The sequence below is a fragment of the Pelodiscus sinensis genome, chromosome 17, assembly GCF_049634645.1.
Source record: "Pelodiscus sinensis isolate JC-2024 chromosome 17, ASM4963464v1, whole genome shotgun sequence".
NCBI lineage: Eukaryota > Metazoa > Chordata > Testudines > Trionychidae > Pelodiscus > Pelodiscus sinensis.
The window spans coordinates 8,031,270-8,058,717 of record NC_134727.1 but is presented as its reverse complement, the minus strand read 5'-3'; the positions used below and the strand labels follow the sequence as shown (position 1 = coordinate 8,058,717).

Sequence of the window (27,448 nt, the reverse complement as noted above, 5' to 3'; positions counted from 1 at the left end):
CCACTCTCGATAAGGGTGCAGAGGAGACATAGGACCAGCTCTGTCACCCACCCTTGCTATGCCACTCACAGCTCAGCTGCAGAGCCCACCCTTAAATTCTTTTTTTCTGTGTTGCGATCACTGCGTTTAGTCTGATTTCCTTTCCACTCTTGATATTTTCCGAAGAGGCAATTAACTCTTCCTGATGAAATACACATGCTTCCATTCCCACACTAGAAGCCACTTGCATGTCTCACATTAACATCACTTCTTTTGTGAGCTTGTTCAAATCCAGCTACATTGTTTTCTATTTGTGTCCATAGGGAGGTCTTTAGCTATTCAGGCAGTGAGACCTATTAGAAAGACCCCTTTTGACACCTTCAGACCTTCCATTTCTGATGAGGAGATACTCCATGTCCTAAACCAATGACTCAACCTTTCTAAACCACCATCCCCCCAGCATACAATTACCCCTGGTTAAGAACCACTGTCCTAAAGCAATCCCAGTTCTGTTTCATTTTGGAAACATTTGCTGTTCTTCCCTCCTGCTTGCTGTCTCTCACACCCCTCCCCATGTGAGGACAGCATATTCTGTTGTTGATATATTCAGTGGGGAAATATATATTTGTTTAATAAAACCCAGATACTATTCAATCTGCAACTTCTGTTTCTCTGGAACTTGTGATACAGCTGTGAGAGGTTAAAAAACAACAACCTCAAAGCACAAGAAATCTCATTCAAGTAGCTTGAGTGAAAGCTAAGTATTTCTTCACTTTCATACCCTTTACAGCTTTGCTTTTCAATTACGGCAGGAACATCCTATGAAATACAAAGTCCTATTTATATACATTGATAGCAAATGCCTTATGCATTTTCCATAGAGAACAGGCCTGACTACTGGAGAGAAGGTAACTGCTACGCTCTAGGGGAAGAATCTGCTTTTAATGTTAATGAAAAGGCCCTTAAATTCTATCACACAGCTGCATAAGACATTAGATTTGTTGTAACATTTCAGGAACTGGAGTAGTGAATTTCATTGTCTCTATTTATTACTTTGATATTTTTTAGTACCACACATTCTATCTCTGTTCAACTTCCCATCCCCCCTTTTACTTTACCAGTAAAGTAAGTATGAACTGTATTAGTATTCCATTAAGATTCATTTCCTCTCCTTTCCACCCACACTCCTTATTCCTCTTCATGCAACAAGATTGAAAGAACAGAATAAACAAAGAAAGAGAGTAAACCTCCTCCTACCTTCCATGTGAAGAGTGAATTGAAATGTGCCACTCTCCTGTAAGGAAAATGTAAAGCCACCCAATGTAAATCCAGCTTTAAGGAAACGCAGGTTGTAACATTGCCTGTTTGGCTTTAAACAGAAATGTCAGGATCCCACCCCTGGCTGGGTGGAGAATCCCTCCATGAAAAGATGGAAAAAAACATAGTTCATTGAAATGTCTCCAAAAGTTTCAGCCTCCTCCAAGACATTCTTCACATCTCTTTCGTACTTTTGACTTGCCATTTCCTTGTCTCTGCATTATTTATTAGAAGCCATAACAACCACAAATAGCCAGTCAGCTTCAGGATCAACAACATAGTTTGCAAGACAATATGATTTCTACTGTGCTATATATGTGGATGGTAAAGATTCAGTAGAGACTGATCCTTGTCCCCAAGGACCTGTAATTGAAACCAAAGAAAGGGATAAAGCAATGAAAGGTATGGGAAGGACTAGAACAGTAGGAGAGCCTATGAGCTATGGCACGGAAGAGTTAGAAGTAAATACCTAGGTATAGTGCAGGTTTTTTGAGTACTAAAGAACAAAGCCCGCTCTTGTCTGTTGCTCTGAATTTTACCATTGGCACCACCAAACATTTGCAAAAGTGAAGAACAAAAACATTGCCGAGCTGGTACTTCTGCACTTGAGCTGCACTCTGTATTGAAGATATTTTCCATTTTTAAACAATCACTACATTGCATTCTTGTTTGCAATAACAAAGAATCACCCACGCTGAACGTTCAGTTGTAACAGACGATGCTACAACCCTTTTTATTGACATGCTATGGGCTGGCTCCGCAAAATGAAACCCCAAACCAGCTGCAGCTCAGAGCTGAGCTCCATTTGATCTAAGTCACCACTGTTGGTTTTGGGGTTGTTTGGAAGGGAAGTTTGGCTGGGCCCTGCTTTAACTATCCATTTTCACTTACTCCATTTTCAGAACCAGTCTCTCTTTTACTTGACATTTTCCATATTTTATCGCAGACCAAGAGGGATTAAAGAAAAATTTAAAGATTAATAATAAACAACAAGGCAACTCCATTCAGTCATTTTGGGACTATTCAAGAAACATTTTTACGTTTCAATGTATGATGGTGAGGAGGACAAAAGAAGACCACATTTTAGGTTGCTCCATTAGTGTATCCCAGATTGCTCCTTGAACTGCCACTCATTATTAGAATTTTTAACATGCACTGCTACAGATTGCATGGTCATCAATGAAGAAGGACTTGACCCACCTAGCTAGTGTGTTATATGCCCGCTTACCAGAGCAGTACTTGAGCAACTCTAACAATTCATGGATGTTGCCACAGAAGACTGACTTGGAGGAGGGACATATCATTCCTATTCACAAGTAGGGAAAACAAAAGAATAAAAGGAATAAGTGACTTTCCCAAGCTAACTAACGAAGACTGTGGCAGAGGCCGGACTAGACTACAGGTTGTTACACAGAGGCAGGAAAAAATGTTCTTAACATCCAAGGTTAGGACAAGAAACAATGGGCTTAAATTGCAGCAAGGGAGGTTTAGGGTAGACTTAGGAACATTAAACACTGGAATAAATTGTCTAGGGTGGTTGTAGAATCTCCATCACTGGAGACTTTGAAGGGCAGGTCAGACAATCCCCTGTCAGGGATGATTCAGCTAATACTTAGCCCTGCCGTGACTGGATGCCCTCTCAAGATCTTTCCAGTCCTGTGATTCTATGATCTCCTGCATGGGCAGTCCAATGCAGCAACACACAAGAAAATCAATTCCCTTTTTCTCCGAAGCTCCATTTTCCCTCCACTTGCACAGATGCTCAGGGGAAGACTATAAACTTGCTGCTTGGGAAACAGAGAGGAGAAACAGTAAGAGGGGAGGACTCCACACACACTGCTCTAGGATTGGGGACGTTTTCTGGAGCATGGTTTTGTTTTGTTTGATCTCCAGTTAGAAACATTTCTGGGGAAGAGCCCTGGCAGACTGCATCTGTGCTCTTTGTTTCTCCCCAATACAACCCACTGAAGTGATCCAACTTTTTTTTGAGGGGAGGCGGAACAATTTATCAGAAATTGGGCAATATTTCAAAACACCCCTATTTTTGGATCAGCTCTCCTGCTGAGTCACCCTGTCAGTTTTCATGGAAACTGGTTGTGCCCTCGCCTACGTGGCCTTTCCTAGAGGAACTGCAAATTTACATTGTTGTACTGGGCACCAACTCTGGCTCTATCTCGTAATTCTAAATGGGATCTTCGAACACAGTCAATTCTTTCTCTGCCAATCAGGAGGAATAAAAATACACCCCTCACATGGGCCATCTTCCAGGAAAGGGATCCAAGAAAAATCTTATTTGCACTTTAGCACTGGAATAACTTGGAGAAGGCAGCCATTGTCTCAAAGCCTGCATCACTCAACACACTATGATCTCGAGGAATATAATTGCTTTAGTCAGGGCCTACTCTTACTTTACATGACGGATGAATGCCTTAAAGAAAATTATTAATAGATGGTTCTAAATTCACAGGTGTTAAAGCCACATATTTTGGTTGCCTAGGGGAAAAAAATCAGACTTAGTTTTTAATGCACTTAGTTGTAAGAGGGAAGTCTAACAAATGTTTGTATGAACCCAGTTCTGTGAGGTGGATTCAGAACATCTGTGCCCCCTTTCCAAATCCACCTCACAGAACGGGATCCTTACAAACATTTGTTAGACTTCCCTCTTGCAACTAAGTGCATTAAAAACTAATAATAACTTTCCGAAGACAAGCCAAGGCAAAAATGGGAGCAGATTTTTTCCATTCACTGTCCACATTATAAAATGACCTTTTCATAATTCATATTCTAAGTCTGAATGATGATAACTTCTGGGTTTGGACCAGTTTGCTGTGTGACAGTCAGAAGCATGCTGAATCTATTTCTATGGCTAATTAATACAGTTTGGTTAACAGTAAGCTCTCCATTGCTTTGGTACTTTAGCTTATGCCCTACGGCACTGAAAAGAAATCAGGAGACGTTTTCACACATTTTCTTTATGATCCATCATTGCCTTCCTCTGCTGTTTGTAGAAGTGCAAATAGAAGATGCAAATGGCTGAGGCCCTGAAATCACAGGTAATCAATAGTGTGATCCTAACAGGAGCACTGTTCCATACGCAGGAGGAGAATTTCCCCCTTTCCACCCACTAATCAACAGACCCTGGAGGAAAAATTCCTTTCAGAACCTCTATAAATAGTAAGGTAGGTGCCAAAGCAGCTCAAATACTGTGGTTCAAATACAGTGGCTCAGACAACATACCGATAAGTACACAGAAATCACTTTAATTCCATATCTAGGCAATTGTCCATTCACATCCATATGAAATCAGGTAGTAGCTACTGCACAGAGAAGTCCAAGTGATGATCACTCTCACGCACACAGGCATATTACCCTTATGTCTGACCAGCTTCTCAATATTTTACCAAAGTGGGTTGTATGAGGTCTCTATGGAGAAAGCCAAGAATTAGCCAAGGTCATGATTATTGCAAGACATTTATTCAGGAAACAATTGGGCCTAGTCTACACTAGACCAGGCAGGCCAGCTTACGGTATGCAACTCCAGCTATGCAAAACGTGTAGCTGGATTCCCCTTATCTTAAGCCAAGCTGCTGCAGCGTCTACACTGCAGGCGGCCTAAGGGAGCACATGCTCCCATCGGTTTCCCTTACTCCACACAGAATGGGGCGTCCAGGACACCAACAAGGGCTGCCCTCAGCATTCAATTTGTGGTCTATACTAGACCTGCTAAATCGAACGCTAGAAGATTGACCTCCAGAGAGTCACTCTTCCCCTAGTGTAGACATGCCCTTGCAGAGTTATGTAGCACATGGGATACTGAGTTTCAAAACTGCTGGAAGTGAAACTTGTCACCTGATGCAGGGAAGACTCATCTAGGGATGTGAACGACTAGTTGACTATCCGATAAGCAAATTCTTATTGCATAGTTGACACACTAGTCAACTAGTTGTTTCCCCCCCTACTTGCTGCCTTTCTCAGAAAGAGGCAGCAAGTAGGGGGAAAGAGGAGAGGGTGCTTCAAAGTGGCAGTGCCGCATGGAGCCCGGGGCCAGATCCTGGGTTCCACATGGCACTGCCACTTTGAAACACTGCATACAGCCTGGGGCTAGTTGGGGAGTCCCCAGCTGACCCAAGCTGCACACGGCATTTCAAAGTGGCAGCACCGCATCTAGTCTGGGGTCAGCTGGGGATTCAGAGTCCCCAGCTGACCCTGGGCTCTCTGCGGTGCTGCCACTTTGAAACACCAAAGGGAGCACTGGGGCTGTTGCTACACATTAAAGGCAGAGGCACCCTTATTGACTAATCAAATCGTCAATGCAAATTGCATCGACTATTCCATTAACCAATTCATCTAAATTTAACATCCCGAGTCTCAATGTTGACTCAATCACCACTGACAACAATGGACATTTGTGGACCCAGCCCAAGCCTTGCATTGACTGGACCAGATGCAGGATTGAGTATTAAAAAAAAAAAAAAGACAAAAGAAGCCCAAGAAATGTCTCTGAATAGGGGACCCATTGTGCTAAAGGAAAATAGTCTGTACGGGTACGTCTACACTACAGCGTTATTTCGAAATACCTAATTTTGAAATAGTTATTTTGAAATAACGCATCTACACACAAAATGCATTTTGCACTGAGTGGATACTGAATCGTAGAACCAGTTTCAGCAGGGCATCAGGTCAGGAGGAACAAGGTATACCGGTAATTCAAATTAGAGAGCCTAATTCAAACTACCTACTCCATGCCATGTGTAGCCGCGGGCACGGAGTCCGCACTAAGGGGGATTTAAAAATGGTGGCACCTGGCAAGATGCAGGGATATTTAAATCCTGGGCTTCATTTGCAACTTCGAATGCCTACATTAGCCACCCTAGTTCGAACTAGGGTGGCAGTGTAGACATACCCCAAGAGAAGGAGAAGGGACATGTTATGGAGGAGACACTCTGCCAGTGGTTGTGTCTCATGAAAGGTAGATCCCAGCTTTCCGGACTGGACAAGAATTTGCTTATCCGATAGTCGACTAGTCATTCAGCGAGGATCGACCATTGGCTTAGAAATACTTTATTAGACTGGGAATAACGTATTAGTAAGTACAGACTACAGATCGTGTTCCATGTTTTTCTTCTACCTGTAACCTTATGTTTGGAATCCTTTGAACCAGCTTTTATAGGAATTATGATCTCATCATGCTCTATTAAATAAACTTCAGTTTGGTTTTACTCTAGACATGTCTAAGTGCCTTGTGCTAAGGAAGGTGTTGAATGGAGGTGAAGCCAGTGAATTGGGGTACACTGCTTCCACAAAGGCTGTGGATCGCTGAGTGCCCAGAAGACGAGGTACTGGGCACTCAGGTGTAACCAAGTTGGGTGTGTAAATTGCTAGGCTGACTTTGGAAAGAGTGCTTGTGTTGCCAGCAGTTGGAGGGTTTTCTTTGGCAGCCAGGTACAGACAAGACTCCCTTCTGCTCTGAGCAGGCAGAGATATGGACCCCTCAGTTTACTCTCACAAGTGTCACAATTTACAGCAGAAGCTCTGTTTTTACATTGGCAATGTCTGTTCAGGACACTGGAGTTCCACTCTCATGGCCCCCTTTCTTGCAGAGACCAACTGCTCTTACATGACCAGAGGGGTGTGCGGTTGTGTCAGACAGGGACTTTGGAACATGAAGGCAAGTTCATTCCCAAACAAACCCCAAACTATTTTTCTGGTCAGCATAAAGAAAAGCAGCACAAGACTCTCTTGCCTTCCTTCCACTCATCTTAGTGCTCAAAGTGACCCTGCTAAGGAAGCAAGCGACTTGCCAGCAGGGATCCCTGCTAGCCAGGGTTTCCCATTTTAGGTGGATAGTACCAAGTTAACTTCATGCTCTGGCGAAGGCAAGGCAGCAGTTGTTCTGCTGTCTAACCCCTTTGGCTCTTTTCCTCACTATCAACTCTTATTTACTACTTAGCTTTCACAGACTGACATTTTCCTGGGGAAAAGTGCTCTGTCTCTGCATGCACTATCATGATGTCTAACTCAGACCTTCCCTTTGTTCCCAAGGTCAGGAATCTTGGATTAATCCCTGACTCTGAACTTTCTTTTCCCTCCTACATTTCCTTTATCTGTCTCTCACTACCTCCCCTCCAGCACTGCCAAAATTCTTCATCGCCTTGGCCTTCTCTCCACTGCGATACTTATTCATTCCCTATCATGACTATTACAACTCCCTCCCTCATGGCCTTTCTAAATCCCTAATCTTCTCTAAATATCAGGGGTCCAGAGAATCATGGCCCAGCCTAGTCTAGTGGTCCGGAAAGCAGGATGATTTCCCCATCCCAGCCCTACACGCTTTTCTGCCTACTTCAATTAGGGTTGCCAGATGGCTGAAACAAAAATACCGAACACCTCCGCCCCCCCTCCCCCCCAAAAAAAAAACCCGGGAAAAAATTTTGTTGAAGGAAAAAAGATGGGTGGGGACCAAAGTTGTTGAGCAAAAAAAAAAAAAATCTACAAGATTCTGGATCACTGCTAGGGTCATTTAAAACCCCCCACAAAAACCTGGACTTGCTTCATGGGGGCGGAGGGGTGGACTGGCCAGGAAGGGGGGGCCTGGAAACAGTTAACAGGGGGGGCAACGGGGCTGGCCGGAGGAGATGGGGGGGCCAACGGGAAGCAGGGCTAGTCATGGGGGGGAGGGTTGGGCGGAACGGGGCTGGCTGTGGGATATCGGGGGAGGAGGGACCAGCTAGGAGGGGCAGAGTTGGCCGGGAGTAAGGGGGGGGGGTGAGAAGCACAGCTGGGGGAGATCGGGGGCCGCAAGGGTGGCCGGGAGGAAGGGGGGGCAGGAAGCAGAGCTGGCAGGGGGGTCGGGGGCTGCAGTGCTGGCCGGGAGGAAGGGGAGCGGGAAGCAGAGCTGGCAGGGAGGTCGGGGGCCGCAGCGCTGGCTGGGAGGAAGGGGAGCGGGAAGCAGAGCTGGCAGGGGGGGTGCAGCGGCGCTGGCTGGGGAGATCAGGAAGAGGAATGGGCCGGCGGGAAGCAGAGCTGGGCAGAGTGCAGGAGGCTGGCCGGGGAAGATCAGGAGAGGAAATGGGGGAGAACCGGCCGGCTGGAAAGGGGGGGAGGAGCAAATAGGCCAGCGGGGAGCAGGACTGACCTGGGCACTTGCTGCCTGTCCCGTGCAGGCTCCTGGCAACGCATGAGTGAGGAGGAGGCTTCCCCTCCTCCTCACACTCAACCGACTGAGGGCTCCCAGCAGCAATTGCGGCCCCGCCTCCCAGCTGGAACTCCCAGTCACTCCCACACGCCCACGCAAGGCTTCCGTCCAGGGCACAGCTGGAAAAATCAGAAAATACTGGACACTGCACATTGATTTTTTTTACCAGACAGAGCGCGCAAATACCGGACTGTCCAGTACAATACCGGACATCTGGCAACTCTAACTTCAATATTGCCCGCCAGGTGCTCGTAGAATTATTCAAGCATGGTCTTCAGTCAGCCTTGGTTGACCTTGTGTTCACCTACATGTTTATTTTGCTCCCAATGATCGAGGAGATTAGCCGCGAGGGGAAGGGGGTGTCTGTTTAAAACCAAACACCTTTGCTCAATTTAAGAGATTTGAGTGCAATGAATGGGGACAAAAATACCAAGGAGGTCTGGAGTACTTGTCAAAGCCCTGTGCAAGAGCATGTAGAAGGAAAAGCAATAGCCACTTACAATTCCCGGGTGTGTTTTTCCCTTTTAAAATATAGTTCAGTGTGAACGTTTTTAGTGTACCAAGCTTTGGCCCATGGAAATACAGCTGTGTTCCTTTCCCAGCGGAAACTGCAGACCCTGATTGCTCTGAGAAAATACTTTATTTTACTACTAAATGCTACATCCATCAGATTCCACCCACACCTCCCCCCCCACACACTTGTTTTTACCAAGTGCTCTTAAAAAGTTGTAAAGTTAAAGGCACAATCCACTCCCCCCTGTTAAAATGATCAAGGGGCCTAGGGACATGAGTATGTATGCAACTGACTGATTTGTTGAAAGTTATGCCTTACGAGAGGAAATTAAAAGAAAATCATTGTCCCTCTGAATAATTAGTGGTATGTTCATGGGAATATCCAGGCAGAAATTACTCAGACACTCTGGAGCACAATGACCATGTTCATCTATTTGGCTGGGACACAACACAAGCTTGTTTACTAGTACAATTCTGCACAATTCCACATCCCAGACCAGGCAGCAAAGTCTATAAATTAAAACAGATGTGCTCTGCTTTGCTGAAAGAAGCAGCTAACTGTCTCCTGAAAAGGAGGACGCACCTGAAGAAGTGCTCAGAATGGGATGGCTACCTGGGCCTACCAAGACATGACAATTTTGAGGAAGAAATGCCATCACCCTTTACACTCATGGCCATATGAAGGCTAAGACAGACTTCAGACAAGCAACCTTTTATCTGTTGCTGCTATTGCAATGCATTACAAAACAGCACAATCAACATAATATTGAGGGATAAAATGGCGATTTGCTAATTTTTCAATATTCCCTCAAATACATAAAGTTACCAGATAAAAAAACTCTCAGTGACATGTATAGTGCCAGGATTTCAACACAAATCTCTACAGTAGCAGCAGTGTCGGCAGGGAACTCCCGGCCCTTTCGTATCGTCAGGCCAACTCCCCTGCCACAACAGTCAAACTCGCATGCTGAGCCACAGGCAGTAGCTTTGCTTAGGCCCTCAAGTACATCCCAAGGGTCTCTCACAGGATTTTTACGTGGGCACAGCTAGCCCTCAGGTATGGCTGCAGAGCAGAAAGAGGGTCCGGGGGAAGGAAGAGAAGTTGAGGAAATGGTGCTGCTGGGACCCAGGCAGAGCAGTCCTGGGGAAGCAGGAGGCAGAGAAGTGTCATTGCGGGATCCAGGCAGTAAAAGGAAATGGACAGTGGGCTCCTTTATTTCGGAGGGGGGGAGAGGGCAAATGAAGCAGCCGTGGGGAGGCTTGCGTCGTGTGCATTGAAACTGCATTTCATTTTAACTTGAAATGAACGGGCAGAGGAATAGGGGTGAGTTAAAGGGCACAAAGACAAAAACATCGCATGATTTGTGGGGCTCGGGCTCGGATTTCTGGGGGCTGGCAATCCTGTGAAACACTCTCCTCCAGGGCTGTCAGATCCCAAGCCTCTCTTCTTCTTATGAAGCCCTCATTCCCCTCTTGTGGTAGGAGGCTCAGTCTTCTTCCGTGAGAGCAGGTCACGGTCAGTATTTCAGCTGGGACACGGTGAACTTCCTTGGATGCCTTGTAAGTCTCTCTCTGCTGTGTCCCATTATTTTGTTGGAGACAAAAAAAAAAAACAGAGTTCTCCCTGAATTCTTCTTCTTGAGGTTGCTGGGCACCCCCCCCCCCCCTTGCTTCTGCCTTGTGCAGGGTGGACCCTTCTTGTGAGGACTGGAAGGGTCACTGGGGCAACAGCTGTTCCCGGTGGGATGGATAGGAACACACTGCACTTTGGTGAGTGGTTTTCTCGTTTATTTTCACTGAGTAGGGCCCCACATGGCAGAGCAGCAGTGACTGATTTTCATCCTTATTTAAAAGGAAAATGTACCTCACTCTCTCTGCTCCTGGCCCCAGCTCTTTGGCCACCAGTGCTGACTGCTTCCCAGCTTGCCAACAATGCTCCTCTGGGCTCTTTTGCACTATGTGTTTTGCCACTTTTCCCTGCCAAAGTCAGAAACATCCGAGAGACCCGCCCAGCTCTTCAGCCAGGAGACACAGCCAACACCGCTGATTGTGTTGGCTGTTGCACAGCCCGAGGCAGTATAGTAGAGTTGTGTGAATGTGCCATATCCAGCACTGATTGGAAAATACTGACCACAGTTCCTCTTGCACAATCGGCATTTTAAAAATATTTCCATGCTAGTTACTTTCTCACAGTCCAGCACTGCATGTAAGCAATTGTCTATTCTTCAAGGTCACATGGGGCAGAATGAGTCAACATAGGATGTATCATCCAAAAGTGAAGAACTGATCATAGTTGCATAGTTGGAAACCAATGCAGTTGAACTGAGACCAGGTATGTGATCAGCTGGTACAATTCAGCCAGGAAGAGGAGCCTCAAGGAAGGTCAACAGATGTGGCCAACTAGATGTTGTCGTTGTAGGAAGCTAATAAGAGCTGTTGGAGGGCTCATAGTTTCTGAACATCAGGACTGCTAGAGGTGGGTCAGAGCTGGAAAGTTCTAGCTCAATCTGGATCCACACTTCAGGGGCACTGTGTTTCAGTGAATTGGCCCAGTTCTTATTATAGATTGATGTAGGCAGCTTGCAAATGTATGGAGTTGTGGAGAAACCAATCCTCTTTTTTTACTTTAGGTTTATAGGGGAAAGCCACTGTTGTGTAGCTCATCAGGAAAGATTAGCATAGCTTCTGCATGGGGACTCTTGCTACCCAGGGTAGGATTCTTCATGAAGAACCAAGGCATGGACTGTGTAGCCAACACTTTATACTGTTCTTTGGGACAGAGGCAAAGCACTTCCTGGTTAAAACTTGCTGAGGATTGCAGCACGGCCACACTGCAAGTAAGGGACTGGATACCCCACTGACTAACGCATACCTGGGGCAAAGGAGGAAGCCTCATGGACAGTCTTCTTCCCTAGCACAACAGCACTGTGGTGGACAGGAGGCAGCCCTAAGAGCATGATTGATGGATCAGTTCCCAATTTCCACTCCCTAAGATTTTTCAGTGTTCACACATGAGGGTTCCACAGACCCGACCCATCAACATCTGGTTCTAAGCACCACAGCCATGCTAGGAAAACTGAGTTCAGATCTTTACTGAGGAAACCAGAGTTCAGATCTTTACTGGCACAGTCCCAGTAAGTGTGAAATGCTGCTCACCTGGCACACCTTCCACATCCGTGGTAACCAATTAGCACCACCTTCTAGTGGCAAAAGATATTCATTACACCTAGTATATGCCTATTTGGGCTATCCAATTTACTCTTCTGCCTAGCCTCAGAGAAGAGAACAGGCACATGAACTGAAGGGCTCTTATTTCGGCTCTTTTCCTTAAACTAAGGGCTGCAGACACTTCTTGGAAAATTACATGAATGAGACCAGATATTACTTGTTGTCATCTCTGTCCAGATTCCACCTCTCTCTCTTTCATTAAAAAGGACCAGGGACAGGCCCAAGTCTTGAAGTACAAAACCAAACTTTCTGAAAGATGATCTGGGAGTTGGTTTAAGCCAATGACAAAAGATTAAATCCTGAGATTTTTCCCCTGGCTCAGTGCTCATTGACGTGAATAGGAGTTGTGTTTGAATGAAAACTGAGAAAAATCTGAGAAAGGATCTCGAGGTCCAGACCAAAGTTTAAGGTAGGCTGCAACATTGCACTTCATAACAATCCTGGAACTTTTGCAAGATTTGGAGGGGGTGGTCAGACTCAGAAGCTTTGGCTCAGACCTATCTCTGCCAAAGCTATTCAGGTGAGGGCAGGAACATTTTCTGACAAACAGTTTGTCTGCTCCTACTATTCAAGATAAGTCAGTGAGTAGGCTGATTCACCATTGCCATGTACATATGTCATCATTAAGGCAGAGTGTGTAACATGCGACCACGCTGCTGTGAAACATGCATTCTGCAATGCCATGGCAAATCAAGTCATTATGGTTTAAGTTTGCCAGCACAGATCACCAGGGCCAGAACAGAGGGAGCATCAGGAGGAAAGGATGCCCTGTCAGATGTAAATATCTACTATACAGGCAGTCCCCAGGTTACGTACAAGATAGGGACTATAGGTTTGTTCTTAAGTTGAATTTGTACGTAAGTCGGAACTGGCGTCCAGATCCAGCCGCTGCTGAAACTGACCAGCACTGACTACAGGAAGCCCGAGGCAGAGTTTCTCTGCCCCAGGCTTCCTGGAATCAGCCGCTGATCACTTTCAACAGCAACTGAATCTGGACACCTGGGACAGAGCAGCTGGGGTGCTGCCGGGTAGGTCCCCGCAGCGCCGCACCTCAGCGCTGCGGGGACCAACCCGGCAGTACCCCAGCAGACCAGGGAGACGCGGAGTAAAGCTGCAGAGGACCCAGGCGGCGGGACCGCCGCGCGTCTGGGCGGTCCCACCGCCCGGGTCCTCCGCGGCTTTGCTCCGCATCTCTCTGGTCTGCTGGGTTCCCGCCCCCCCCCCCCACAGTAGACCAGGGAGACTCGGAGCAGCTTTTCTTGCTCCGGAGGACGTGGGCGGCAGGACTGCGGCGCGTCTGGGCGGTCCCGCCACCCACGTCCTCCGGGGCGAGAAAAGCCCCGTTTGTAAGTACGGATCCGACGTAAGTCAGATCCTCATAACCCGGGGATTGCCTGTAATTTCATTTTAAAACTTGACAGCCATTTCTCCTGATGGCAGGATAAAGTGAGTATGGGGAGGAGATATAGTGTATTGGGGGGCAGATCTAATGTGCTTCTCATCCAACGACAGTTGGATTCTGTTTAAACAACATTAGACGAGAAAAGGATTGTCTTATATCTTTTACTTTTGTAAGTTAATCAAATTCAAGCAGAACAAGATACCCATATGGACATCATTAACACCTCGTGATCTCATGCTACTGATTTGTAAGGGGCCAGATACAGCATTATGAAAACTTAGCTTTGTATTATGTCATAAATCAAACGGCGCTCTCATGGAAAAAATCAAGACAAAAATGACTTTTCAAACCATCTATTAGCCTTCCTGGAAAGGGAATATAGAGGAGAGAAATGTGATTGGGAGGCTGGGGGAGGAGGGCAAAGGCATATTTTACCACTTAGATTTACATGGTGCCTGAGTGTTTTGGTTTGGTTTCTGGAGTATGTTGAGAAGGGCGGAAAGGATTGCCATGTTCCTGGGTCATTATTCCACTACAGAGATCTCATGTAACAGCTGTTGGGGCAAGCAGGGATTAAGTCAAAGCCCACTGGAAACAATGGAAGGCCTGCCATTGACGCTAGTGCACTTTGGAATCAATTCCTGGTGTGCTGGATAGGTATCGTTTTCCTAAACTTAAATCAAAATGAATAGAAAATGAAGGGACGTGAGGCGCACCTTTCACCTCTCGCTAGTCCAGGAGGAGTGTGAGCGGAACCATGTGATTTGTAGAAGGAGCAAATCCTGAATAATATTCGGTTAAATCTTTACTCTGGGGCCCTTCATTCCACAGGTTGGTTCAACTGGCGCAATAAAGTGATTTATAGCGCAGGCTTTGGCTTTTCCTCCCCTCACAAACTCTCCATGTCGTTTACATTATGGACCAGAATAGCAACAAATATTTGAAACTGTAACTATTTGTAGGAGTTTCTCTTTCTTCAAACATGAGCTGAACCTCACACTGCCTGGAGGGCAGCCAGAAGAGAATGCCATGTTAAATGAAGTGGTGCTCAGAGGGTGCTAACGAAATGTAATTTTTCATATCCTATTCGCTTTTCAAATATCATTACTATCCGTTCAAAACCCTGCCACATGGCTGTATTTGTTATAGCTCATTTATATTCCAAACAGTGCGCTGGAGTAAGGGTTGAAGTTTCTTTTCCCCATAGTTACAACAGAAGGCCTAACATATGGAGTGGGTCACTTGTCATCTATAATGCTGAGCGTATTGTACAGATCAGAACCACATGACTAGGACAAGAGGAAGTCTGACCCAACATTTATAACTGTGTTTACAGGACAGAAGTTTCTTTGAAACACGGGGAGCAAAAGCCACTTCCAAGGGATAGGAATGTTGTTTTTCTGGGGAGGGAGAGGAAGGACCCACTAGGGTTTAACCCTTTTTTAAACCAATCATTCTAAACAGGAAGAAGAGCACTGACTAGTTCCCCTGATTTCTTCCCTGGAAAGATTTAACACATTGTCTTAAATGGAGAACACATGTGATAATATTATGCAGGAGAGTTCTGGCTGGTTTTTGTGCTCTCCCCATTGGTTTAACAAGTCATTAATGAGAAGCATATCTGAGGCATGATCAAGGTCAGTTATGATGGCTTAGCCGTATCTTTATATTGCACCAGGTAAAAGGAAATGACACTACGCACCATTACTTTGTGATGTTTAGACCCAAGTTCTCGCTACTATTTAAAGAGTTTTAATCAGCTTAGTTAAATGATTTTTTAAAGCACATGGCTTTAGGCTCATTGCAATTAGAACTATCATTAGACAGGGTGAGAAATGAGTTATGTTTGATCCCCATCCAACCAATCCTTCTTCAGTGTAACCTCACCTGTGCAACATGCTCAGTTTTTGAGGGTGTGATCATGGAACATTTTACATTTATTGCCTATAAAAGCCCTTAATCCCAAATCACTTTGCCAACAACTGTCTAGGCATCCAACACCACCGCTGGAGTGGCAGCCACGTACTTTCAGGATGCACAACAGAGCAGAATGACACATCTTTGGTCAAACGTATAATGGGAAACCCACACTGCTATAAGAGGCTGGAGGTGCCAGATGGGGAGAGAGTTCTGTATGTATTTATGAAGAGCAGACATGGCTTGGGTTTGAAGATCACACCTGTAAGAGCCAGAGCGAATGAACAACATGGCATTGTGAATTCCTTGGAAGGGATGAGCTATTCCTGCAGCAGTTTGAATGCACTGGATTTAGGAGTATCAGATGTGATGTTTAGACCCAACTTCTCGCTAATAACAATTTTGTTAAATGGTTTTTAAAGCACGTGGCTTTAGGCTCATTACATTTACAAGTATCATTAGACAAAAAGTTACTACTTTTAGTCTAAGCAAACACACCACTTTGTTGCAATTGACGTCACAGCTTTTTCCATATATTTGAGTAATTGGAAACAGAAAACCACAGTGAGCTTTTGTCTTGATATCTGCTAACGCTAACATGCTGCAATGAAAACAACATGCCTCAAATCTGCACTTACAGATCCACCCATTTTGAAGCCTAAATCAGTGGTTTTCAAACTATGGGTCATGACCTAGTATGGGTCATGGAATGTCAGGCACTGAGTCTCTTTGCTGCTGGGTGAACAAGTGAGGAGCGGTGGTGCTAAGGCAGCTACCTGCCTGTCATGCAGCAGGCCTGCTCCTAGGTGGTGGAGGGGGGAGAGCGCACAGGGCTCTGCACACTGCCCTTGCCTTGAGCACTAGCTCCGCACTCCCATTGCCTGGGAACCTGCTGCTGGTACTTCTGGGGTGCAGCCTGGTCTGTGGTGCCAAGAGAGGCAGGAAGCTTCCTTAGCACCCCCGCTGCACCGCTAACTGGGAGCCACTCAAGGTAAGCCCGTCCTGGCCCAGCCCTGCCCCTCCCAAAGCCAGAGCTTCCTCCTACATCCCAAAGCACTCATCCTCAGCCCCACATCAGAGTCCCCACTCCAGTCAAATTATGTTGGGCTGTGGGCATCAACCAGGTTCTTCAATAGAGCCCTGAAGAAAGAAATTAATCCTGAGTTAAAAAATACGAGGCTTCATCCGAGCAAGGGAAGAGCCAATTCCAAAGTTAAAGACCCATCACTAAAATGTCTCCTGCCACCAGCACCCTGCTATCCGAACAGACCAGAAGGGAATTTTGCCCTCTACACTTGTAGCAAAGACACAATGATGACTTTTCTTTGTGGATGGCTTCCCATAGCTGATATTGCTCCTCACTGTATTTACTGAGTACTAGGGAAGAGAAAGATTGCTCTGTCCACATAACCATTTTTTTATATTCCAAAACAGTGGGTCTAGGTACAAAGGATTGGTGGAATCTTGCTGAAGACTTAATTCCCTCTCTGTCTGTCATCATTTAAAATCCAACCGATTTAACATGCACAACACGCAAGTAGAGGGGAAAGAGATGAGGTCAGCCATAGGTGTAAAATAACGTGAGCTCAGTGTGTAATTTAAATGGCCAAGTGAAACAATACACAAGAAGGGCTGCACAGGCCCTCACATTCCAATGTTCAGGTCTATAAATGCCGTGTGGAGAAAGGACTTCTACTCCCAATAATCTTATTTAACTTGGACCACAACCCTAACATAGCATAGGTGAAATGTAATATGTTCCTGGACCACATAATGGCTGTTTGTTCACCTAAAACTTACAAGTGATGCACTTACAAGATATAAAGGAGTAATAAACCCTTTATGAAAAGTAATGGACACAGGCCTTCTGATTCCATTAGGAGATTTCCAAACATGATGGCACCTGATGTGTTCTATAGGCCAATGTTTCCTATTTATGGGCAGCCTCCCACCCTCTGGTTTTTATGACGGCAAATTAAGGCAAAATTTAAATGGATGTTTATCTCAAAAATCAAAAGGAGTTATAGCCCTGGGTAATTGTCTGATGCCCAGAGATTGTGATAATGTTTAAAGAAATATCTATCAAAGATACTTTGAATTGGCCTTCTTTAATCTGCCAATCCATTACAAAATAAAGGAAAATTTCTTTGACAGGATGCATATTTATTTCATTTCTTGTAATCGTTTCATGTTTTTTAGATACTTCCCACTGGGCTCTTGGTTTGTCATCTGAAAACAGGATCTGATCCAAAGCCCACAAACACAGTCTTCAATGGATTTTGTATCAGGGCCCATAGCAAACCCTTCGGGTATGTCTACAGTTGAACCCTAGTTCGAACTAGGGATGCAAATGCAGGCATTCGAAATAGTCAATGAAGCGGGGATTTAAATATCCCATGCTTCATTAGCATGATCTCACCGGTGCGTTACTCTGAATGCCAGCTGTTTCGAAAGTGAAAGTGCATGCCGGGATGTGTTAGTTCAAACCAAACCCCTTGGTTCGAACTAATATTACTCCTCATTAGGGTGCAAGTGTAGACATACCCTTCCAGAATTAGCCACATTTAGCCAACATGCCTGTTTACTCCAGGGGAAGGACTTAAAAATAAATTGAGCACTATGATTTGGAAAGAAACTTAAGGAAATTCACTGCTGGATCCTTCCTTAACTTTTTACAGCTTTACTGCAAAACACCAGCCTAGAATGATAGCCTCTGTGGTTTCCCAAAATAACTTATTGTGATAGGACACCATGACATATCCATGAGGCCTCACCACACAAACCCATGCCAAACTCAATGTGAAAATCAGCCCAAACCAATAACTTTCACCTTGTTTTGCTGCAAAACAATTAAATCAGCCTCAATTAGTTTTGCTCAGAAGGCTTGTGTGGTGGGGGACTGCCCCCACACTGGCTGAAAAGGGTTAAAGCAGGCTAGCGGGAGCCTGGGCAGAAACCTGGCCAATCAGGGAAGGGTTTAGAGGAGCCAATCAGGATATAACTTGCTGGGACAGGCCTATATAAAAGGAGTTGATCAGCAGAGCGTAGTAAGTTAGGCCCTGACCAGGGAAGGTGCAGGACCTGATTCCCAGAGAAGCACTTTTGGGAGAACAGTGCTGGGCAGGCTCTGGGGGGCTAGAGATGGAGGCTCCAGCTGGACACCTACCAGGCTGCTGGCCTTGCTACAAGGGCCAGGAGGATACAAAGGGTCACAGGGGAAGTGGCCCAGGAGACAAGAGGCAGTGGAGGGAGAGTACAGGAGGGCAGGACAAGGCTGCCATTGGAGAGTCCCTGATTTAGGACCCAAGTAGTGGGCAGGCCTAGGTTCCCCCCATTCCCCTTTGCACCGCATCTAACGGCTATCGACGTGTGATCTGGAAGGACTATGGCTTGCCCCTGTATTGATGGGCTAGACTGAGGCTGCAGTTGGCCATGGTGGCAGGAGTTAGACTAAGGACTGCTGGTAACCCCTCAGAAGGGAGTGAGAAACCAGGGTATGTCTACACTACCCCCCTAGTTCGAACTAGGGGGGGTAATGTAGTCATACGAAGTTGCAAATGAAGCCCGGGATTTGAATTTCCCGGGTTTCATTTGCATAAAGCCGGCCGGCACCATTTTTAAATGCCGGCTAGTTCGGACCCCGTGCCACGCGGCTACACGCGGCACGGACTAGCTAGTTCGGATTAGGCTTCCTAATCCGAACTAGCTGTACACCTCGTTCGGAAGCCTAATCCGAACTAGCTAGTTTGTGCCGCGTGTAGCCGCGCGACACGGGGTCCGAACTAACCGGCATTTAAAAATGGCGCCAGCCGGCTTTATGCAAATGAAGCCTGGGAAATTCAAATCCCGGGCTTCATTTGCAACTCCATATGACTACATTACCCCCCCTAGTTCGAACTAGGGGGGTAGTGTAGACATACCCCCAGAGTGGTGGGCAGTGCCAGAGGGCAGTGTTCTGAAGGGGACAACATGGTCCAGGGAGCGACGTGGATCCAGAATGCGAGCGAGGACAGAGTGGAGTGACAGTCGAGACCCTGGCCAAAGGGAGGCGCCCTGCTGACAACAGAGCTAATTCCCAGAGCTACCAGCAGGAGGCGATGCAGTGGTGAGTCTACCTATGACAGTTCATAAGCTTTACAAGTAAAAGTAGATGGCATTTCTAGCATATAGTGGATTCCAAACTCAGCTATGTTTCATTGGCATTGGGGGACCATAACAAAAACTATGAATGTTCTCACTTCACAGAGCTTTGTGTGACTTTGGAGTTCTGCTCAGTGCTTCTCCTCTGGAAGCACCATTCTATATCCTATCATTGACATCCAAGGAAGAAGAATGATCCTTACAAGAAATCTGATGAGTGATAAGTGGCGTAGATACCATATAAATCTCTTCTCTTTCCCTTTGCAGAGGTTAAACACAAGCAGTTTATGTAAGCAGTCCACAGTGCTACCAACAACCCTCAAAGCTTCTTAAAGAAAAATATTTATAAAACCAATTTAAGTAACTAGAACATTTATTACTGTCATGGCCAATAGAACTTGTATTTATTTTATGAACATAACATTTTATTTAACTGCAGAACTAGTCTAGCATCTCCCATCAGTGGAAATCATAGATATTATTTCATAGGAGAGCAATTGCAGCTGTTGAACAACAAGCTACCTATGTCCTGAAGAGACAGATGGATGTGTTTTTCATCAGAAGTAGAGAGAACTGGCACTTTCTAGAGTGAGGAACAATCTATTTTATTTCTGGCTAAGTAATTTTGAAGCTCAGTAAATTGAATGTCACCCTAATGTAACTTTACAGCCTATTGTCTGCATGTGACTTTGTTCTGTGATTTTCCTGGATTACATCTAAGCTACGCTTCTACTGCCATCATCGTTAGCACTGCAGCTGCAATGCTACTTATACTACTGCTCACTAGTGCATGAATATGCACATGAATCACACCTCTTGCTCTGTTATGTAGCTTGAATCAAGGGAAAGGAAGTCCCTTAATAGGTATCAGGCTTAAAACAAACAAAAGGAAGTTTTTCTTCATGCAGCACACAGTCAACCTGCGGAACTCCTTGCCAGAGGATATTGTGAAGACCAGGACTTTAACAGGGTTCAGTAACAAACTAGATAAATTCATGGAGGTAGGTCCATCATAGTTATTAGCCAGAATGGATAGAAATGGAGTCCCTAGCCTCTGTTTGTCAGAGGCTGGAAATGGATGACAGGAGAGGGATCCCTTGATGATTTCCTGTTCTGTTCACTCCCTCTGGGGCATCTGGCATTGGCCACTGTTGGAAGACAGGACACTGGGCTAAATAGACCTTTAATCTTATCCATTGTGGCCATTCTTATGTACAGGGGCCTTCAGTCCTCTCCCCCAGCAGGAATCGCCAGGCTGATGTTTAGAATCTGGGAATCATCCACCTATCTGTTAAGTCAGAAGGGGTTGTTATGATCATCAAGTCTGACCTTAGGTACAAAAAGGGCAAATGGTTTGACCAAGATCCATGCTAGACCTGGGAAAACACAAGCCAGAATAGACTCCAGATCCCTTCTCTGCAATACTGACGGAATGAATACGCTTTCATCGATAAAACAGTCAGAAGTGCCTGAATACCCACCGGAAGAAATGGAGTAAGAAAATGCCAGTTTTAAAGTTACTTCTCAGATTTTAACCCCACCATTCTATCAGTATGGATGGACCAATAACAATGTCCCTTTGGACCTGTTAACATACAGTCTAAGAACTTTGATTGTAAATGATTTTACACTGCTTCTGTTACTTTTAACATCCAATAAAGACTTGTAAGGAATGTAAAGGTCTGATGTGCTCCAGTTACTACTTACATGAACCTCAACTGCTTCACTTATTGCTATTCTTTATCCTCCATGGCGCATAAGCTTAACAGCTGGGAGATTTTGCCCCCTCCTTGGAGATGTTCTTGCTATCTGATACATTTGAATGGTTGCCAGTGCGGTAATTTGCAATTGCCACGTGTTCCAATAAATATATGAGAGGAATTCTGGTGTCTCTGAAATCTGTACTGATGGCTTTCACATACAGTATGAGGGAGGCTGTGAACGACACAATGCAATCCAAGTCCAGAACTTCTGCATCCAGAGACACGGGAAGAATTCTAAGAACACAGCTCAATAGGAACAACAACAATTCTCCTTGCATTGTATTTTTCTAAATATAGATCTTTGGGAAATTGACTGTCTTGGATTGGACATCTATATAGGAATGCCTGTATGTCCCATGCTACTTGTATAACTATCATAACAGAAGATCTCAAGTCATAGGATGGGTTGCACGTGCGGATGCATCCATGCTAACCATCCAAAAATGTTATACTCTCCCGGCCATCCTAGCCTCAGATTACTTACTGGTGGTCTCCAGGCCTTCTCTGCCATCAGCTAGACTAATAAACGAATTTGCACTGTAGGTTATATGCACAAGGTTTCATTTATGAGCTCCTTGCCAACTTGGGCTATTTGCAGCATGTGAATGGAAGATAAGTCACATTCTGTTTCAGTCAACCAACTGGAGAATTTAAAATATGCAAATAGAAAAACGAAAACTTGCCATGATATTTGCTCTTGGTCACACACACAGTCCCTAGTATACATTCACGAATATCTTTGCTTGCATGAAAATACATATGTGCTAATGAGTAGGAATGGCTGTTCACCATGCAACCAACCACCTTGTCACATGAGCAACAGTTAAGAGGACATGAATACACAGCTGTTCTGCATTTGATAGAGTTTCCAAGCACTGTTTTTGCTGGACTCAGCCAGCTATATTTCAAAACATTTATGTATACTTTTAAACAAAACACGAAGGCAGAAAAAAGGGCAGGGATAGAATTTCTGGGACTTATCTAGGATTACAGAAAATAAATTTTGGAAGCCGATTTAGCTTAAAAGCTTCCCAATTTTGCCTTGGCTTGATACATATCAATTAAACTTACTGAAACAAGAAATATGTAGGAGATGCTACAGATGCTGAGATATGGTTAATTATCTACAGCAAAAACGGAAATCTTAAGGCAAGCACCATGAAGATGGGTCAAAATTCCCTGATCTGAACAGATCTGGACATTAGGAGACTTTTCAACAGGAAGCTCTACATCTAGAATGATGTGTTTACACTGCAGTATAAGCATTCTGTACAGCTGCCCTATCAATTACATGCTTCTTGCTTATAATTCTTTCAGAAGAGTTTCTCAGAAAGTAAAATCTGGCTTTTTTCCCCTTATGAGTAGATCCTCACAATTTTGGTCCTATCTGGAAAAGGATGCAACCCTTCTCAGAGCAGTGCATGGGTTTGTGTGAGAGGGTTGAAAAATTCCCATTTTCGGCCAAATAAAACATAGGTATATTTTTTCATATGAGAAATTTAAGAGGTTTTTTTCATATGATTCCAGACGGGACCTGAATGTAGTAGTCAGGTAATGAGGTAAGATTGCTGCAAGGTGTAGAATCAGGCATGCTTTCAATGGGAGTTTGACTATAAACCGGTTCCTGGGAGGTGCTTGGAATTTAAACATTCCCTGCCATTCCCTGCCACATCTATGCCACAAACGAAAGTGTGGTTGCCGTACTGGTAGACATACCCATGCTAATTTTAATCTAGCTAGCATAGCAGTAAAGATATGTGGCACAGAGAAGCAACCCAAGTACATTCCCAGAGTCTCTAGTTGGGTTGTACTGAGGTGGCTAATCCACACCACCACATTCTCGCTACTGGTGTTATCCACGCCAGCTAGATTAAACCTGGAGCAGACCTAGAACCACAGCTCCTTGTACCCTTACTTACATCCTTCAAGATACCCCTACAACTCTAACAGAGCAATACAATGTTATATTGTTAAGATGCAGTTGTGTAGCATAGCGGTGCTTCAAGTGCATGAGGAATAAAGAGATATTTATACCAACATTTGGAAGACATGTAATCACAGGATAATGCACCAAATCCTCAGCTGATGTGAACTGATGTATTGCCATTGGTTACACTGGCTGACTACTTTGGCTCTGAATATGAACATTTAATGGCTGGATCCAAACAACTACCTGCTTTGTGTAAGGATAAGGGCTAGCGACGCAGGTCAGATTTGTCATAGCTCTACTAATACTGGGTTTGTGATGTTGTGAGAAGCAGGCCTAATGAGAGTACCAGTTTGTCTTACTCATCTTCTGATTCTTTATTGCATGTTTTGTTCATTTACCTGACTCTTACTGACAGGTGATTCCCAGACTGAAAGACTGATGATTGTCTTATTACTAATTTTAGTCAAGCTTCCTGGGTCATTTACTCTAGATGCCTTTCACACTTGGCCTGTCTGGCTGGCATGAGAGAATTAGTGCACGCTTGCAGAAATTCACTAGAAAAGATTCAATTTGGGATTCTGAACCCTAACAAGGGTTTAAATCTGAGGCTCTTGTTCAGTTACACAAATCAGCTTGCACTAGAGTCAGGACAGAGCCAAAGTTCAGTAAAGGGCAGGGCTGGCCCGAGCCATTTGTGCGCCCTGGGCCCCGGGAGCACGGCGCCGCCCCCAGGAGTGCGACGCATGCACGGTTCCACCCCCGGGCGCCCAGCGCATGCGTGGCTCCGCCCCATGCATGCGGGGTGCTGCCCCAGGTGCACAGAGCATGCACGGTTGCACCCCAGCCCAGCCCAGCAGCTCTGCGTGGCGCCCCCTACAATGGGGCGCCCTGGGCGGTAGCCCTGTTGACCCATACCTTGGGCCGGCTCTGGTAAAGAGGAGGATTTTTTCTCCTCATAAAATTAGAAATTCCCATGAAAACAACCCAGTCTGAACATTGCCTTGTAATGCTGTATTGATTGTGCAAAATATGCCATGCCTCATTCCTAGATTTTACAGTCAAAGAAGAGAGCTCTGGGAAGGACTAACCTCATATAATCTGGATTTACATAGAACTTTTACACCAACTTGATTCACAAACCTGACAACTTTGAAGTCAAAGCTCTGGGAGAAACTTGCCCTATTCCTCTATCATATATAATTTATTTCCTCTAAAGAAGCATGCATGTTCTATTGCGCTAGAATGTCAGGCTGGAAATGCAAAATTCAGACTCCTTTTCCCAATAACAGCAGTGTTCTTTGAATAGGCTTTATATTGAGTATATTTCACAAGTGTTGATTTTATGTTAATACGGATTCCCACACCTTGTTTAGAGTGTCAGGATATCAATATGTCTCTGCATTATCAAGTAATCATTTAGATGTTCTGTCATGCCTATATGCTTCTGAACATTAAAACAAATTAATCCAAAGCCCAAAGTCTAAAGAAAAACTGTGTTTCACATACAAAAAGATACTAATTCCCTTTTTTGGGTCCCGGAAAAAAAATTAGATTTGTTTCAGGGCTTGTCCTTGCAGCTGTTCATGGTCACAACTTTGTTGGGTGCACAGAAAATAGGATGTAGCAGATTTTGCAATATAGAATTTGACAGAATTCCAAATTATGCAACTCTTATTACATACTTGTCTCACACTAATACGTGCTGAATGTGTATGCCATGTATAGAGATCAGTCCATCAGAGATTATAAAACCACAGCACAATTGATTCAAAGTAGTTTCTTGGTGCTTGAGAAATTCTATTGTGAATTAACAGTCTCATTTCCTATCAATTATGATTATCGTAGTTAGATAAACTTAATGCCTCCAAATCAGGAAAGTGTCTTCAAACTTTAGCAAAATGAAAAGCAATATGGATATTTAGCGGTAGAAATTCAGGTAGACTATCTGGGACATCAGCAAATTGGTGTCCACACTTGACTATCAGTCTAAGACATCTACTCGGTAACACAAGTGAAATAGCAACAGCCAGGACCTTCTACAATGGCATACAAGTGCAACCCATAAATGTAAGGTGCCTCTTCTGTTGGAATAGGGGCACATCTATTTTCATTTTCTGCCACTTCCACTCCTTATTTTGCATCAGTTTGAATAAGTGCCCCCTGTGACTGACCTGATAAGCGTTTTTCTCTCGTGCTCTTCCAGAATACATCCCATGCTTTGTTGGTTGAGTCCTTGATATGCTCACTGAAGGATCTCCTCAGACGAGATTTCCCTGGATATGCCATCCTGGCTATCAAATCCACAGAGGCACTTTTAGTCCATTAAGATCCAACAGCCTTTAAAAAAATCCCAGCGGACTGAGAACTCAGTTCTCCCAGCTTTCTCTTCTTAGACTGGATGCTTAAAGTTACTCTCTAAGAAAAGTCTGCATGTGTTTTGTTAACACCCCTCTCAGAATGTGTGTGAGAGAGAGCCCTCCTTCGAAACAATCTGGGGTCAGGCAGTGCTGAAAAGGAAATAGCAGCCCACTCAGGTCCTCTGTGCCTCAGAGCAAAATGCAGTTCTGCATCTCAGCAGCCACATTTTATAAACAGACTTGATCGTCCGCCACGCAAAGCCATAAATAACAAGTTAGGCAACAAGGCGTCACTAGGAACAGGAATGAAATGTTAGACAATGCACTGTACCTTGCGTTTCCAGCTTCTTTTCATTAACTGTATGGGGAACGGCTTCCTCATTTCCAGAACCCTTCTGTAGTTGCTTTATACATTCTATGAGTAAGGGAAGGCTCGTGCCTGCAGTTTTCTTCACTATGTTGCAATTGTTTATTTGGGATGCATATTTAAAAATGATTTGAAATGAAGAGTCCAGGGTCTCAAGTTTCATGATGGGAAGTTTTTCCTCTATTATCAGCTCAATCTCAGAGGGCTTGACTGAAAGATTCCCAATGACTTCAAAGGATTTTGGATCAGTCCATAAAGACTGATTGATGAATTACTTTACTTACCTCCCTAACACAGTACTGCTTCTCACACAGCTACTATGTAAAGGCACTTACAGCACCTCAGTTTCCATGTCAGGCCCACCTATCAGGAGGCGGGCAAATGGTGCAAGTGCCCTGGGGCCTGGAGATTCAAAGACTTCTGGAATTTCCATTCACTACCACTGCAACCTCAGGCCTCTTTGAACTGCCACTGGAGTGCTCGAGCACCACTCTGCATGGCTCTGATGGCTGTGTGAGAGCACCACGGTCTTGGCTGGCACTAAATTCTGACTGAGGCCCCGCCCCTTACACCAAGGCTCTGCCCATTCTGCCAAGACCCCGCCCCTTCTGGGGGTCGGAGCTGTCCCCTAACAGCTTGCCCTGATGCCCATGGTGGCTGGCAGCCCCACTGCATGTCACTCAGAACTTTACACAAGCCATTTACCTGATAATATAAAAGTGATCACAGTGAGACCAGAACAACCCCAGTTGCCATCAGTGTCACTGAGCAGAATCTGGTCAACTGTTGGTTTTATATGTACAGGGCGTGAAGCAGTGGACAAGTTCTGCTGGCATGCATCTGGGATGGCTACATTACTCATAAACGATGAGCGACGTTGTTCATGAGTTAAGCAGCTCAACCCGGAAGAGAACAAAACTTCTACAACTGATTTCAGTGTCACATACGTAGCATGTGATATGTTAGATAAAAACACTCCTAAAATAGTTTGGAGGCTCTGTTTTAATCATAGCATCATAGAACTGAGCTCATGGTAGCACCAAGAATCATCTAGACCACCCCTACTAAATTGGTCACTATGTCTTGTATCCATTCCTATCACAGAGTTCATGGGGAGCCATAAAAACCTTTGAAAAGTACCTAACATACATCTAAACTTGAAAGTTCCTTATAGCTATGTCATATGCTTAGAAAAAGATGTTTCTGGCTCAGGTCCTGCCCATCCTGGTTTCTGGACAGAGACAATTTCTAGGAGAAGATGACTGGAAGAGGAAGTACGAACTAAGGGGATTTAAAAATGGTGCCCGGACGGGAAGATACAAATAAAGCCCGGGATATTT

At 44.9% G+C, this 27,448-nt stretch overlaps 1 protein-coding gene across 3 annotated transcripts in view; it reads right to left on the bottom strand.

The window, feature by feature from the left end:
• LOC102454521 (rho GTPase-activating protein 7-like) overlaps positions 1 to 26,286 on the bottom strand; it is a 163,002-nt gene extending 136,716 nt beyond the window's left edge. The window contains exon 1 of one of the 3 annotated variants that reach the window (XM_075900170.1): positions 26,073 to 26,286. In XM_075900170.1, coding sequence (XP_075756285.1) covers positions 26,073 to 26,271 — 199 coding nt within the window. In that variant the 5' untranslated portion in view covers positions 26,272 to 26,286. Of the gene's footprint in view, positions 1 to 1,236; positions 2,323 to 25,555; positions 26,040 to 26,072 lie in introns of those variants that run through there. The other 2 variants (XM_014569855.3, XM_014569856.3) reach the window with 2 other exon arrangements.
• Positions 26,287 to 27,448: the final 1,162 nt, after the last annotated feature.